This window comes from Chiloscyllium punctatum, chromosome 21, assembly GCF_047496795.1.
Source record: "Chiloscyllium punctatum isolate Juve2018m chromosome 21, sChiPun1.3, whole genome shotgun sequence".
Taxonomy (NCBI): Eukaryota; Metazoa; Chordata; class Chondrichthyes; order Orectolobiformes; family Hemiscylliidae; genus Chiloscyllium; species Chiloscyllium punctatum.
Genome location: NC_092759.1, coordinates 4,053,386 through 4,069,036, shown reverse-complemented (window position 1 = coordinate 4,069,036; position 15,651 = coordinate 4,053,386). Strand labels below are relative to the sequence as shown.

Sequence of the window (15,651 nt, the reverse complement as noted above, 5' to 3'; positions counted from 1 at the left end):
CGAGCGGGGGGGGGGGTGGGGAGGGCGAGCGGGGGGGGTGGGGAGGGCGAGCAGGGGGGGGGGTGGGGAGGGTGAGCAGGGGGGGTGGTGGTGGGTGGTGGTGTGGGGGGGGGGTGTCGTGAACAAGAGCGGGAGCGTACGAGTGAGAAGACACCGTGAAGGCCAGGCTTGGTCTGACTGACCTTTGCCATCCGTGGCCGAAGCCCCTTGACCTTTGCCCTTCCCTTGTCCTTCCTCCTCCTGGCCCGGCTTGATGACCTTCAAGGGTTCCGTCGACTCGACCTTCTGCTGCTCTTTCGGGGCTAAGGGGACAGAAGAGGAAAGCAGCCCAGTTAGCAGCTCAGCCTGAAGACCAGGGCCTTAACAAACGAGCAAACAGGTACAGAACCTGGGTTACCTTTTGGCATTTATTCTGAAGATGGAAGGAACAGAGGAGACACGTTCCCTGATTTAACAATCACTAGACAAACACTCACACTTCAGTCACCGCTCATACAGAAGCTCCAGTTAAACCCTAACAAACTACTCCACGTTAGAAAATAATGCCCCTTCTATCTTTTATTAAATCTTCACCTTTAAAAAAAAGGTCCCTATTCTTGAAATCCCCTATCCTCAGGAAAGGGCACAGCTCATTCACCTTATCTACACCCTTCAAGACTTTACAAACTTCTCGGTCACCCCCTTAACCTCCTGTGCTTCAGTGAAATAAAGTCCCAGCCTTTCCGTATAACCCAACCCCTCCATACCCAGGCAACATCCCGGTGAATCTTTTCTGAAAAGATCTTGCCGGAGGAAAGATCACAGAAGCACTTCACAGGAGGCTCCCAAGCACTGAGGATGTCACCGAGACAGGGGATGAAACGTTTGCAACACAAATTCCCAGCTCGGCGAACAGAACCACAACAACAAGCATCCGAGCTACAAATCTTCTCCCAAACTTGGAACCCTCTTCAGTATAATAATATCCTCCCTATCGCATGGCTGGACAGAATTGGACTAGGTAAAAACAAGGACTGCAGATGCTGGAAACCAGAGTCTAGATTAGTGTGGTGCTGGAAAAGCACAGCAGGTCAGGCAACATCCGAGGAGCAGGAGAATCGACGTTTCGGGCAAAAGCCTTTCATCAGGAATAGAGGCAGGGTTTTGGGCCGAAACGTCGATTCTCCCGCTCCTCGGATGTTGCCTGACCTGCTGTGCTTTTCCAGCACCACACTAATCAAGACAGAATTGGATACTCAGCAGGTCTGACAACACCAGGTTACAATCCGACAGGTTTACTTGAAATCACAAGCTTTCGGAGCACTGCCCTTTCCTCAGGTGATTTCAACTAAAACCCGTTGGTCTGAAGCCTGGCATTATGAGACTTCTGGCCTTGTCCACCCTGGTCCAACACCACCATCTCAACAGGTCGGAGCAAGGAAGGCAAATGTACAAAACATCTTTGTAACCAGCGAGGAGAAAGGCTTTTTGTCCCCAGAGAGAGAAGGACAACTTCTTCAACGAGGCTTCACACCCACCAACCCCACCGCCCTGAGGCTGAACACTTCAACACCCCGCCCCCCTCCCACTCCGTCAAGAACATGCAGGTCCTGGGCCTCCTCCACCACCAAACCCTAACCACCCGACACCTGGAGGAGGAACGCCTCATATTCCACCTTGGGACCCCACAACCACACAGGATCCATGTGGATTTCAGCAGCTTCCTCATTTCCCCCTCCCCTCCACATTATCCCAGTCCCAAGCCTCCAACTTGGCACCGCCCTCCGGACCCGTCCATCACTGCCCCCTCTGACCTATCAATTCCTCCCTCACTTTCACCCACCTATCGCTTTCTCGGCTACCTCCCATCGTATCCCAACCCCCCCTCCCCATTTATCTCTCAGCCCCTGGCACAGCAGCCTCATTCCTGATGAAGGGAGTATGCCCAAAACGTCGATCCTCCTGCTCCTCGGATGCTGCCTGACCTGCTGTGCTTTTCCAGCAACACACCCTTGACATCTTCTTAACCGACGTCTACTATAACGTAAATTTCAAATAACTATGTACCTCAATCCCTTGTTGTACAACACTCCCCAGAACCCTACTTTTAATTGGGTAAGTTCTGCCCTTGTTTGTTTGACCCAAATGCATTACCTCCCATTTATCCAAATTAAACTCCTCAGCCCATTAACCCAACTGGTCAAGGTCACTTTGTAATCCTGGATACTGTTCTTCCCTGATCACCAACCTTGGCGCCATCTGCAAACTTACTAACCAGGCCTACTACGTTTTCATCAGAAGTGGAGACAGTATATATCCCTGAGGAACACCGTTGGGATCAGAAATGAGAGAGCAGACATTGCCGAAGCTTACCGGGCGGTGGATTCTCTGGGATCGCAGGTTGGATTCCCTCTATACTGAGCCAGTGAGCTGAGAAGCAAAGAGAGAGAGAGACAGTTACACCCTTTTAAATTCCACCCTCCAACTGCACCCACACTCCAACCCTCCCTCCACCCCCCCCCTCCCCCCCCCCCCCCAACTGCACCCACACTCCAACCCTCCCCCCCCCCCCCCCACCCCCCCCTCCCCCCCCCCTCCCCCCCCCCACCCCCCCTCCACCCCCCCTCCCCCCCCCACCCCCCCTCCCCCCCCCCACCCCCCACCCCCCCTCCCCCCCCCCCACCCCCCCCCACCCCCCCCCTCCACCCCCCCTCCCCCCCCCACCCCCCCTCCCCCCCCACCCCCCACCCCCCCTCCCCCCCCCCACCCCCCCTCCCCCCCCCCACCCCCCCTTCGGCCCAACAAGTCCATACCGACCCTCCAAAGAGTGACCCACCCAGACCCATTCCCCATATTTACCACTGGGTAATGCACCTCATGGGAAATTTAGCACGGCCAATCCACCCTAACCTGCACATCTTTGGACTGCGGGAGGAAACCCACGCAGACACGGGGAGAATGTGCAAACTCCACACAGACAGTCGCCCGAGGCTGGTATCGAACCCGGGTCCCTGGCGCTGTGAGGCAGCAGTGCCAACCACTGTGCCACCCCAGGGATATTGATGCAGAAAGTGCACGGTAGAAGTACTGAACAAAAGGGGGGATGATGTAATCTCCGTGACAATGCCCCAACCATCCAGAGTGTGGACAGGGTAACTGTTCAGCACCAAGGGCTGTGAGAAGTGGCATTCTTGTACCTATCCTGAAGTGTGCAAGACAAAACACATTTAATAGCAAGTCTCCTCTCTCAGCAACACCTTGGCGTTTGTTTTTTTTAAAAAAAATCAACGTACTTGGACGAGCTCAAACGCGCCTCAAACAGGTGGAACCTGAAGCCAAGCCTCCTGGCTCAGGGATAGGGACACTACCAGTGCGCCACGAAGAGCCCTCGTGACACAAACTCCGCATTTCCAAAGTGATGGATTTGTTGGGGCGTCTGACGCTGCAGCGTTAGCCTGGTCCTTTCCAGAGGGCCCACAGAAGGAGCGGGGGGGCGGGGGGGGGGGTTTAAGACGAGGGCTCGCTGCTTACCTTTGAGGCAGACGTCCAACGGCACCCGTGGGAGGGGCGTGTTGATGATGTCACTGAGGTCCACCTCCTTCTCCTCGTAGAAGTGAAGCTCGCGCCCACCCCCACTGGCGTACCGGAAGGGAATGAACTCCTGGGCGTGGAACCCGTACAGCGGCTGCAGAGAGAGAGAGAGAGAGGCAGCTGGTTATAGGGTTAGAGTTAGGGTTCAGGGGGGCCCTGCCATTGTTCATCACCCTGCCCCCTCCACCTTCCATAAACGTGCTTGACTTGGCGTCTCTATACCAGGGATTTTTTTCTTAGATTACTTACAGTGTGGAAACAGGCCCTTCGGCCCAACAAGTCCACACCACCCCGCCGAAGCGCAACCCACCCATACCCCTACATCTACCCCTTACCTAACACTACGGACAATTTTAGCATGGCCAATTCACCTGACCTGCACATCTTTGGACTGTGGGGATTGTGGCAGATGATAAACTTATGTCCTCTGTATGAAGGGGACAGCTTTATAAAGGACCTGAGGGGGAACTTTTTCACACAGAGGGTGGTACGTGTATGGAATGAGCTGCCAGAGGAAGTGGTGGAGGCTGGTATAATTACAGCAGTTAAAAGGCATCTGGATGGGTATATGATTAGATTAGATTCCCTACAGCGTGGAAACAGGCTCTTCAGCCCACAGTGACCCTCTGAAGAGTAACCCATCCAGGCCCATTTCCCTCTGACTAACACACCTAACACTATGGACAATTTAGAATGGCTAATCCACCCTAACCTGCACATCTTATATGAATAGGAAGGGTTTAGGGAGGTATGGGCCAAATACTGGTAAATGGGACTGGATCAGCTTTGGCAACCTGGTTAGCATGGACGGGCTGGGCCGAAGGGTCTGTTTCCGTACTGTATGTCTCTATGATAGACTCCACCTGCTGTGGAGAGAACTGACAGTCTGGGATTATTCTCAAGAGCAGAATAATGGGAAAATTAATGAAGGAGCTTGCGCATTCAGCTTACTTGGATATTTCCACATCAATGGACTGCCTAGTGTTTATTTTTTATTGACAGAGGGTGGGGGTGGGGGGGGTGAGCTTCCCTCTGGAAACGCCGCAGTCCTGTGTGGTGTAGGGACACCCACACAGTGCCGTTACGGAGGGGGTTTCAGGATCCTGACCCAGCCACACGGAGGGAACTGTCGATATATTTCCAAGTCGGGATGGGGAGTGGGGAAGGTGCAGGGGTTGAAGTTCCCACATATTGGCCGCCCTGGCCCTTCTCGGTGGCAGAGGTCGTGGGTTTGGAAGGTGCTGTCTGAGAAGCCCTGGCGAATTGCTGCAGTGCATCTTGTAGATGGGACACAGTGCTGCGAGTGCCCATCGGTATTGGGGAGGGGGAGCGTTGAACGTGGCCGATATATGCTGCCAATTAAGCAGGCCTTGCTTTGCCCCAGATCGTGTCAATCTTCCAGTGTTGCTGGAGCTGCACCTTTCCCGGGAAAATGGGTCATATTCCATGACACTCGTGACTTGTGCCTTCCAGACAGTGGCATTCCCACAGATACGCAGAGCACACAGCGTTTTAGAACCTTCTGTTTGATGGCGCAGAGGGCACGAAACTGTTCTTTTAATGTGGAGTTATCAGGATCTGGAACAGCCCACCACAAACAGAGGTGGAGGAAGATTCCAGCAGGACATTCATGAGCACAACTGGATAGAGGATCGAATAGAATCCCTACAGTGTGGAAGCTGACCATTTGGTCCATTGAGTCGACACTGACCTTCTACAGACCATCCCACCCAGACCCACCGCCCTACCCGACATTTCCCATGGCCAATCCACCATAACCTGTACATCCCTGGGCACTATGGGACAATTTAGCACGGCCAACCCACCCTAACCTGCACATCCCTGGGCACTATGGGACAATCTAGCACGGCCAATCCACCCTAACCCACACATCCCTGGGCACTATGGGACAATTTAGCACGGCCAATCCACCCTAACCCACACGTCCCTGGGCACTATGGGACAATTCAGCACGGCCAATCCACCCTAACCCACACGTCCCTGGGCACTATGGGACAATTCAGCACGGCCAATCCACCCTAACCTGCACATCCCTGGGCACTATGGGACAATTTAGCACGGCCAATCCACCCTAACCTGCACATCCCTGGACACTATGGGACAATTTAGCATGGCCAATCCACCCTAACCTGCACATCACCAGACACTATGGGACAATTCAGCACAGCCAATCCACCCTAACCTGCACATCCCTGGACACTATGGGACAATTTAGCACGGCCAATCCACCCTAACCTGCACATCCCTGGACACTATGGGACAATTTAGCACGGCCAATCCACCCTAACCTGCACATCCCTGGACACTATGGGACAATTTAGCATGGCCAATCCACCCTAACCTGCACATCACCAGACACTATGGGACAATTCAGCACAGCCAATCCACCCTAACCTGCACATCCCTGGGCACTATGGGACAATTTAGCACGGCCAATCCACCCTAACCTGCACATCCCTGGGCACTATGGGACAATTCAGCACGGCCAATCCACCCTAACCTGCACATCCCTGGGCACTATGGGACAATTTAGCACGGCCAATCCACCCTAACCTGCACATCCCTGGGCACTATGGGACAATTTAGCACGGCCAATCCACCCTAACCTGCACATCCCTGGACACTATGGGACAATTTAGCACGGCCAATCCACCCTAACCTGCACATCCCTGGGCACTATGGGACAATTTAGCACGGCCAATCCACCCTAACCTGCACATCCCTGGACACTATGGGACAATTCAGCATGGCCAATCCACCCTAACCTGCACATCCCTGGGCACTATGGGGTAATTTAGCACAGCCAATCCACCCTACCCTGCACATCCCTGGGCACTATGGGGTAATTTAGCACAGCCAATCCACCCTACCCTGCACATCCCTGGGCACCATGGGACAATTCAGCACGGCCAATCCACCCTAACCTGCACATCCCTGGGCACTATGGGACAATTTAGCACGGCCAACCCACCCTAACCTGCACATCCCTGGGCACTATGGGGTAATTTAGCACAGCCAATCCACCCTAACCTGCACATCCCTGGACACTATGGGACAATTCAGCACGGCCAATCCACCCTAACCTGCACATCCCTGGGCACTATGGGGTAATTTAGCACGGCCAATCCACCCTAACTGGGGCATGTTTGGACTGTGGGAGGAAACCCACGCAGACACTGGAGAATCCATGCAGCCAGTCACCCGAGGGTGGGATTGAACCCGGGTCCCTGGCGCTGTGAGGTAGCAGCGCTAACCACTGAGCCGCAGGGCTGCCCGTATTTGTGACAAGAAAAAGAAAAGTCAAGGCATAGCTCTCTCCAAACCCTGAGGCAGGCCGGAGGAATCAGACAGCCTCCTTTCCCAACCTGAGGCTGAAGCCTCTCACCGTGGAGCTTCATCCTTTTTTTCCTACCTGGGGGAGTGCTGATCTGGCCAGTATTTGTCAGGATCCACGGAGTGGCGTGCCTGGGCTGCTTTGGGTTGCTGTGGGTCAGCGTGGAGGCCCGTGGAAGGCAGACTGGATAAAGACGGCAAGATTCCCCTCCCTCCCCCCCACCAAAAGAAGATCTGCGGGGGAGGATGTGGGGGGGTGCTGTTTTTTACTAGCAGCCAGTGATGGCCGGGATCACCTTGATGAGGTTTTTAATGTGAGATTCTGTGGCGTTTGTTTAAATCCCTCCAGCAGCATTTGCACCCTCGGTCGCAAAGGCATTAACGCGATGATGAGCATAAGCCTCACCATCCCACCCTGTCCCCACCGACACTCTGAGATCAAAGGCCCTAACACCTGGGTAAATCATTTCTCCTTAGTTTGGGGTGGGGGGGGGGTGGGGTTAAGCAGTGGGAAGGGATGTAGGGGATTGGCATACCTCCACATTTTTCAGCTTCAGAGCACAGTCGATGTCCACCGTCGTTAGTTTCCTCCGTTTGCCGTGGTACATGTACTTCAGAGCATCCTGAATGGGGAGACACAAAAAAAACACATTCGATAAAAGGGTCCCTTTAACTGGGCCATGAGGACTCCCACTGCTGGTTATCCCATCGGGAGTAAGTGAGAGGCTGGAGAGTCAGAGTATGGTGCTGGAAAAGCACGGCAGGCCAGGCAGAGTCCGAGGAGCAGGAGCTTCATCAGGGAAGGGCTTATGGCAGAAATGTCGACCCTCCTGCTCCTCGGATGCTGCCTGACCTGCTGTGCTTTTCCAGCACCACACGAGATTTTCCTATCCTCTCATTAGTCCCCCCTCCCCAGTACAGAGTGAACATTGAAAACGGATGCAGGAGTAGGCCATTCAGCCCTTCCGGCCTGTCCCACCATGCAACACAAACATGGCTGACCATGCAACCTCAGTATCCCACTCCCACTTTCGCTGCGTACCCCTCGATCCCTTTAGCCAGATGGGCCATGTCCAGCTCCCTGGTAATGTCTGTCTGAAACTGGCAAGTTAACTCACAACGCTGGATTCACCCCCCATCGACCAGCTTTAACATTCCCCAACACTCAGCAGCAGCTCTGCGGGCCATCTACAAGACGTAGGAGCAGGAACTAGGCCATTCTGCCCATCGAGTCTGCCCCGCCATTTAATCATAGTTGATACATTTCTCAACCCTCAATCCCCTTGATACTCAGGAACCTATCTATCTCCGTCTGAAATATACCCAGTGACCTGGCCTCCACAGTCTTCAGTGGCAGTGAATTGCATAGATTCCCTGCTCTCTGGGTGAAGATGTTTCTCCTTCTCTCCGTTCATTATTCCCAGGCTGTGCCCTCGGCTCCTTAGCTCCAAGGTGCACCTGCTGAAACTCACTCAGGCTCCTCTGACTGCAGCTTTCCAAATCTGGGACCTCTAGCACACAAAGAGAGGAGGGCAGCAGATACACAGGGTCACCAAGCCCCCTGACAGGTTCCCCTCCGAGCCCCTCACCATCCCGACCCGGAAACGTATCAGCCGTTGCTTCAGGGTCAGTGAGTCAGAATCCAGGAACTCCCCCTCTAACGGCGCTGAGTGGGTGTCCCTACGGCACAGGGGACTGCAGCAGGTCAAGGAGTGATGGAGAAAGCCTGTCAGCAGCTGCACTGATCGCCAATCGGTCATCACCAACAGTTTGACACTCACGCACACACACCAAGGGCTTGGACTCTCCCCTTTCTATGTGACCTCCCACAGCCCTCAGCGATGACCAAACCCCACCTATTCTGGCCTCTCAATTCCGATCATTCCGCCTCTAACAGCATCACGCCTCCAGTGCTCCTCGTCCTGAAGTGGGGCAAAGTCAAATTTAGTCCAATTATGCTCCTTCGAGCGTTTCACTATGTTATTACAGGTGCTGTGCAAATGCAAGTTCTGGCTCCTTTGAGGTAAGAGACGCTCGTATTCCTTGTTACGTCAACCCTTCTTCAGGAAAGGCTTGTGCCCGAAACAGCGATTCGCCTGCTCCTCGGATGCTGCCTGATTTGCTGTGCTTTTCCAGCGCCACACTCTCGATCCTGCACAACCAGACAAGTGCAGGATGGTACATATACACCCACACAAGACAGAGGCAGGACTTACGGTGAAAGACAGGTGGTTTACAGGGGATTTCAGGATAACCTTTCTCACCCAGAGGGTAGCAGAGGTCTGGAACACACTGCCACGAAGGGTAGTTGAGACAGGAAACCTCACAACTGTTTGAAATAAAACTGCAGCGGATTTTTTATTATCCAGTAACTATGGGCCCAGGAGTAGATAACCAAGAGTCCACGTGTAAAAACACTCACTAACTAACAGAAACATAATGCAGGGGATGTACACGTCACTGATACACTTTGTTTACAGCATAGATCTTTTAAATAAGAATGCAACTTCACCTTAAATAAAACCTACTGACAGAGAGCCTTCTAACTCACACCCTCACCTGCCTACTCAGAGATGGTGGCATTTGAGGAGAAAGTGACTCGAAATTGAGTGGTCGCTTGATTGAACAAGGACATTTACAGCAAGATAGATTAGTTTTAAAACGTGTAATAATTGGACTGAATAATACACCTCTTGGATCATGAAGTTTGCGGTATGATTTTTTGCCACTTTTTCAAGGATGACTGTTCAAAAGGTGCTAGTAAAAACAAAGTTTTACTGCAACGGGAGGGGTCGGGAGTGTGAGGCTGGAAAAGCACAGCAGGTCAGGCAGCATCCGAGGAGCAGGAGAATCGACGTTTTGGGCATAAGCCCTTCATCAGGGATTAGGATTGTAATGGCATGAGCACTGGGGGGGGGGGGAACAACATTCGAGGCTTTGGTGAAAGTGAGGACTGCTGGAGATCAGAGTCAAGATTAGAGTGGTGCTGGAAAAACACAGCAGGTCAGCATCCGAGGAGCAGGAGAATCGACGTCTCGGGCAGGAGCACTTCATGAGGAAGTGGGACTAGTGTAGATAGTGGGATGGAGACTCAAAGGGTCTCTTCTCTGTGACTAAAACACGGCAAAAAAAAAAACACACACGTGCACAAACATGGCGCATGCGCGCTCGCAAACACAGGGTAGTGAGACAGAAATGCACTTAAAACAGAGGGAAGCTCACCTGGGCCAGCTCTTTGATCCTGTAGCTGACCTCCTCAGTCAAGCTTTGGCAAGTTTCCTCCGAAAGCTGGGAGATTCCTATGGATTCGGCGATCACTTTCATCGACTCGGTGGGAAGCAGCGTGTTGCTAATCTTCAGTTTCTTCTCATTGGCCATGCTCACCTCCCATCATACACCCTACGGAGAGCAAGCAGACAGAAGAGGGGGGGGGAAGACAATAAATCAAGGCGCTCTTCAGAGCACGCCAACACAACCGCACCACGCGGCGCTCACGGGGCGAGAACCTTTCCCACTCCCAAAGAACCGGAGCCGATACTACGGCTCGGGCGGAACTGGCATTTTTGGCGCACGCTGGGCCCGAAAAGATCAGCCAGCCCTCCGCCAAGCAGGGTGAAAGGTTTCTGGGGAAGACAAACATTTGCCAGTTCCCCTCCTCTCTCCACCGAGGCTGCCTGACCTGCTGGTCGCTTCTCATTCCCAGCGCCCGCGGCATTTCCCTTTGAACCAGTGCCTTCATACGGCCCAGGAGTTGGCACAAAACCGGCCAATTCTTTATTCATACACGTGAAGTGGGCGTTGATGGCAACGCCAGCGTTTATTCCCTCACCCCCTTCAACTGAGCGGCTTGCTAGACCATTTCAGTTAGGAGTCAGCCACAGCGCTGTGTGTCTGGAGTCACTTGTAGGCCAGACTGGGTAAGGGCAGCAGATTTCCTTCCCTGTTGGGTTTTCGTGACAATAACAAACACAGAAGAAATTCTTTTCAACCCCGTCTTCTCTCTTTAAACGAGCACTCGATTCTTCCCCCAAGAAGGGGAGATATAACTCCAGCATTCACCACCGCCTGCTGCAAGGATTACAGATACAAAGTTCCCCCGTACATAAAACAGCCAAAGATTCGACAATATGTGTCCCCTCCCAGGGATGCTGATAGGAAAGGAGTCTACTAATTCACGGTTACCTCCACGTCACCCTCCCCAGACCCCCCTCTCCCGCGACATGAGGGATAATTAGCTTGGGAGTGGAATGGAGAAAGAGAGGAATAGATGTTAACTCGGTTTCACTCTCTGCAACCACTGGCAGACTCTGCCGAGGTTCTCCACCAATTTCTGTTTGTGTTTTCCGATTTCCGGAGTGCACAGCGTTTGGCTTTTTTTTATTATACTGCTCGAGGAGGGAGAGCTGGGTGGAGGAGGGGAGAAGGGGATCTTGGCAGAGATGGGTATCTCAGCAGAGGAGGGGAGCTGTTGGTGGGGTAGGGTGTTAGAGGAGCTTGGGTACAGGGGAGGTATTGACAAAGATGATTGGGGTCATAAATTCCCTCTAGGTCTCTCCCTCACACTCACCCAGTGAAGCTACTGCTGAGGGAGGTGGCCGAGGGGGAACAGTGGGCTCTCTCGCTCGACAGTTTACGTCTCCCTCCCCTGACACACACACACACACCCACACCCTATCTCTCCCTCCCTGTCTTGTCTGTCTTCCCCCCACTTACCCCTCGTCCCTCACTCCCACCCCCCCCACTCCACTCACCGTCCCTCACCCTCTCCCGTCCTCACCTCACCCCTCTCCTTCCCTCACCCTCCCCTCTTTCACTCACACTCTACCCAGCTCCCTCACCCTCCCTCCCTCTCCCCCACTCTCACTCTCCCTCCTCTCTTTCACTCACGCTCTCCCCCCCTCACCTTCTCCCCTCCCTCACTCTCTCTCCCTCTCCCCTCACCCTCCCTTACTCACTCCCCTCCCCCCTCCTCACCCCCTCCCCTCCCCCCTCCTCACCCCCTCCCCTCCCCCCTCCTCTCCCCCCCCTCCCCTCCTCACCCCCTCCCCTCCTCACCCCCTCCCCTCCCCCCCTCTCCCCTCCTCACCCCCTCCCCACCCCCTCCCCTCCTCACCCCCTCCCCTCCTCACCCCCCTCTCCCCTCCCCCCTCCCCTCCCTCACTCCCCTCCCCCTCCCCTCCCTCACTCCCTCCCCCTCCCTCACTCACTCCCCTCCTTTCCCCCTCTCTCCTCACCCTCTCCCCCTCCCTCACTCACTCCCCTCCCCTTACCCTCCCTCACTCCCCCTCTCACCCCTCCCCTCCCCCTCTCACCCCTCCCCTCCCCCTCTCACCCCTCCCCTTACCCTCCCTCACTCCCCCTCTCACCCCTCCCCTCCCCCTCTCACCCCTCCTCTCCCCCCCTCCCTCACTCACTCCCCTCCTCCCCCCCTCCCTCACTCACTCCCCTCCTCCCCCCCTCCCTCACTCACTCCCCTCCTCCCTCACTCACTCCCCTCCTCCCCCCCTCCCTCACTCCCCTCCTCCCCCCCTCCCTCACTCCCCCTCCCTGTGTGTGTGTGTGTGTGTGTCTCAGACCCTGACCCCTCCACCAGGCGCCATCTTGTTTGTGTGCGTGTGCCCTCCCGAGTCCGGGCTCCAGGCGGCTCCCCGCGCGGTGTGCCCCTCTTCCCCCTCCTTCCCTCTCGGTGTGTGCCCGTCTCTCTCCCCCTGCGGCTGTAGCCGGCCTCCAGCGCCAAGCCCTATCCCCTGCCTCTGCCTCCAGCTCCTCAGGACTGGGCCGCGACCCGGCAACCACGTGACACCCGCCCCCTCTCCGATTGGCCGAGATGCCGACGTCACCGACGCCCCGGTCTCGATTGCCTCACACGCGGCCAACACGTCACACACCGCACGTGGCCTCCAGTCCCATCGCCGATTGGCTGGTACGCCTCGTGGCCCCGCCCCCTGCACACGTGACCTTTTAATACCCTCAGCCCGCGCTTCCCCCGCTCATTCCCGCTCCGACCGGCGGTGGGTGCGGATGGTAGTGAGGGAGGGGGCTGTATGTTTGGATTTCAGGAAATGGTCCTTGTTTGGATATAGATCTGCAACTGGAAGGGCCTGGCGCACGAGCTTCACCTGTACCCCCTCTCACCAAAGCGTGCATCAAATACTGAACAAACCCGACACGAGGCAAAATATAGTCCCACAAACAGTCTGCCTTCAAAACCAGGAGGAGAAAGTGAGGACTGCAGATGCTGGAGATCAGAGCTGAAAAATGTGTTGCTGGAAAAGCGCAGCAGGTCAGGCAGTCCTTGGATGCTGCCTGACCTGCTGCACTTTTTCAGCAACACATTTTCAGCTTCAAAACAACAACCATGACGAGGCTTTTTAGCCCAGCTCCAGCCTGTTGCACCACCCCGGACAATCTCATCTCAGCCACTTCGCTGTCCTGCTCCCCATCTCGCCCGTTACTAATTAAAAAGCCACCTCACTCCTCAGATTGGATGTCAGTCCCAGAGAGGTCTTGGTAGAATCCTGACCGCATGGTCATTCAGCCCCTCGGGTCTACACTGACCGTCGGCAAAGCATCTCACCCAGACCCTATCCCTCTGCCCGTGTGTTTCCCATGGCTGACCTACACATCCCTGGGCACTATGGGACAATTCAGCATGGCCAATCCACCCTAACCTGCACATCCCTGGGCACTATGGGACAATTTAGCACGGACAATCCACCCTAACCTACACATCCCTGGGCACTGTGGGACAATTTAGTACGGCCAATCCACCCCTAACCTGCACATCCCTGGGCACTATGGGACAATTCAGCAAGGCCAATCCACCCTAACCTGCACATCCCTGGGCACTATGGGACAATTTAGCACAACCAATCCACCCTAACCTGCACATCCCTGGGCACTATGGGACAATTTAGCACAGCCAATCCACCCTAACCTGCACATCCCTGGACACTATGGGACAATTTAGCGCAGCCAATCCACCCTAACCTGCACATCCCTGGGCACTATGGGACAATTCAGCACGGCCAATCCACCCTAACCTGCACATCTTTGGATTGTGGGTGGAAACTGGAGGAAACCCATGCAGATGAGGGAAGAACATGCAAACTCCACACAGACAGTCACCCAAGGCTGGAGTCACAACTGTGACCCTGGCGCTGTGAGGCAGCAGTGCTAGCCACTGAACGACCATGTCACCAATCTCGAAGAAGGGCATGGAGAGGGTTCCCAGACCAGTCTCTCATTTGGGCAGCAGCTAGTAAATTTTGGGATGAGGGACTGGTGATGGGGAGATCTGAAGCGTGGGTAACATGAGGAGGAGAGATTACACCAGCAAGACCTGGAAGAGGTGGGCTGACTGACCCTAGACCCCTGCCTCAGAGGAATCGAGTCACCATCTTGCTGTATCACCAGCACCTTAGAACAGCCACAGGCTCATTGCCCTGTTCCTGGGCCCACTAGAGAACTAAGTCGAGAGTGTGTTGCTGGAAAGGCACAGCAGGTCAGGCAGCATCCGAGGAGCAGGAGAATCATTGTTTTGGGCACAGCCCTGCATCAGGAACTGGAGACCTAACCGAGTGGGGTAGCCCAGCTGAAACCCACAGGCTGCTGGCAGAAACTATTGATGATATGGAGGTGCTGGGGTGGACAAAGTTAAAAATCACAGATCACCAGGTGATAGTCCACCAGGTTTATTTGGAAGCCCTATGTTTCGGAGCTACCTGATGAAGCAGCATCGCTCCGACAGCAAGAAATTATTGACTTTAACCTAATACAGGGACTGCAGATGCTGGAGATCAGAGCTTAAAAATGTGCTGCTGGAAAAGCGCAGCAGGTCAGGCAGCATCCAAGGAGAAGGAGAATCTTATGCCCGAAACGTCGATTCTCCTTCTCCTTTGATGCTGCCTGACCTGCTGCACTTTTCCAGCAACACATTTTTAAGCTTTAACCCAATACACCATGTCAGAAACCAGCCGTTCAGCCCGCTGAGCCAACTGGCACCACGAAGCTAAAGGGATCATGGAGATTGTTGGTGCAATGAGAGGGAGAGTCAGCTGTGATTATTATGAATGCTGGAGCAAGCACTTGTTTCTATTACAGGACCATAAGGAATGAGGACTTTTGGAAGGATCCAGTTTTTAGATATTTCCTTATTGACTATCCTGGAGGTCTTCTTGCCCTCTCTGCACCAGCTGAGACTTGAACTCGAGCCCCTGGCCCAGAGGTAGGGTCACTACCACATGCAGTCACGGGCGGGAAGTTCAAATTAGAGCAGCAGCCAATGGGGAGCCGAGAGTGGACTCTGGGCGGCGCAAATACGGCGAGAAGCCGACGTGATTGGCTAGGATCTGGAGGCCCCCCCTCAGGGCGTGCCCCCATGCGGCGCGGCTAACCTCCTAATTGGTTGAATGGACCCGACATGGGGGCGGACGTCGCAGCTGATTGGCGACAACCGCCGCCACTCGACGAGGCGCGCTTGCTCGTTCAGTTAAAGGGGCGGGAGCGCCATGTGAGGACGTGGCGCTGTGATTAGCTGAAGGTTGTTTGGGGGGCGGCGCCCCACGTGTGGCTATAAGTGTCTGGGGGCGGTGCCCCAGGTGTGGCCATGATTGGCTGAGGGGCGCCACCCCCACGTGGGGACGTGTCTCCGTGACAGGCCGCTGCGTCGCCTGATTGGCCGGGGCGGGCGGCGTGCGGGGAGGCGGGTCCCCGTGATTGGCTGCT

At 54.9% G+C, this 15,651-nt stretch overlaps 1 protein-coding gene across 1 annotated transcript in view; it reads right to left on the bottom strand.

Annotated features, from left to right (window-relative positions):
* LOC140492430 (transcription initiation factor TFIID subunit 6-like) overlaps positions 1–11,461 on the bottom strand; it is an 11,580-nt gene extending 119 nt beyond the window's left edge. Inside the window, exons 1-6 of the mRNA XM_072591321.1 lie at positions 10,754–11,461; positions 10,147–10,323; positions 7,461–7,547; positions 3,511–3,664; positions 2,353–2,409; positions 179–302 (exon numbers count right to left, since the gene is read on the bottom strand). Of these exons, the coding sequence (XP_072447422.1) occupies positions 179–302; positions 2,353–2,409; positions 3,511–3,664; positions 7,461–7,547; positions 10,147–10,302 (578 nt within the window). The 5' untranslated portion in view covers positions 10,303–10,323; positions 10,754–11,461. The remainder of the gene's footprint in view (positions 1–178; positions 303–2,352; positions 2,410–3,510; positions 3,665–7,460; positions 7,548–10,146; positions 10,324–10,753) is intronic.
* Positions 11,462–15,651: the final 4,190 nt, after the last annotated feature.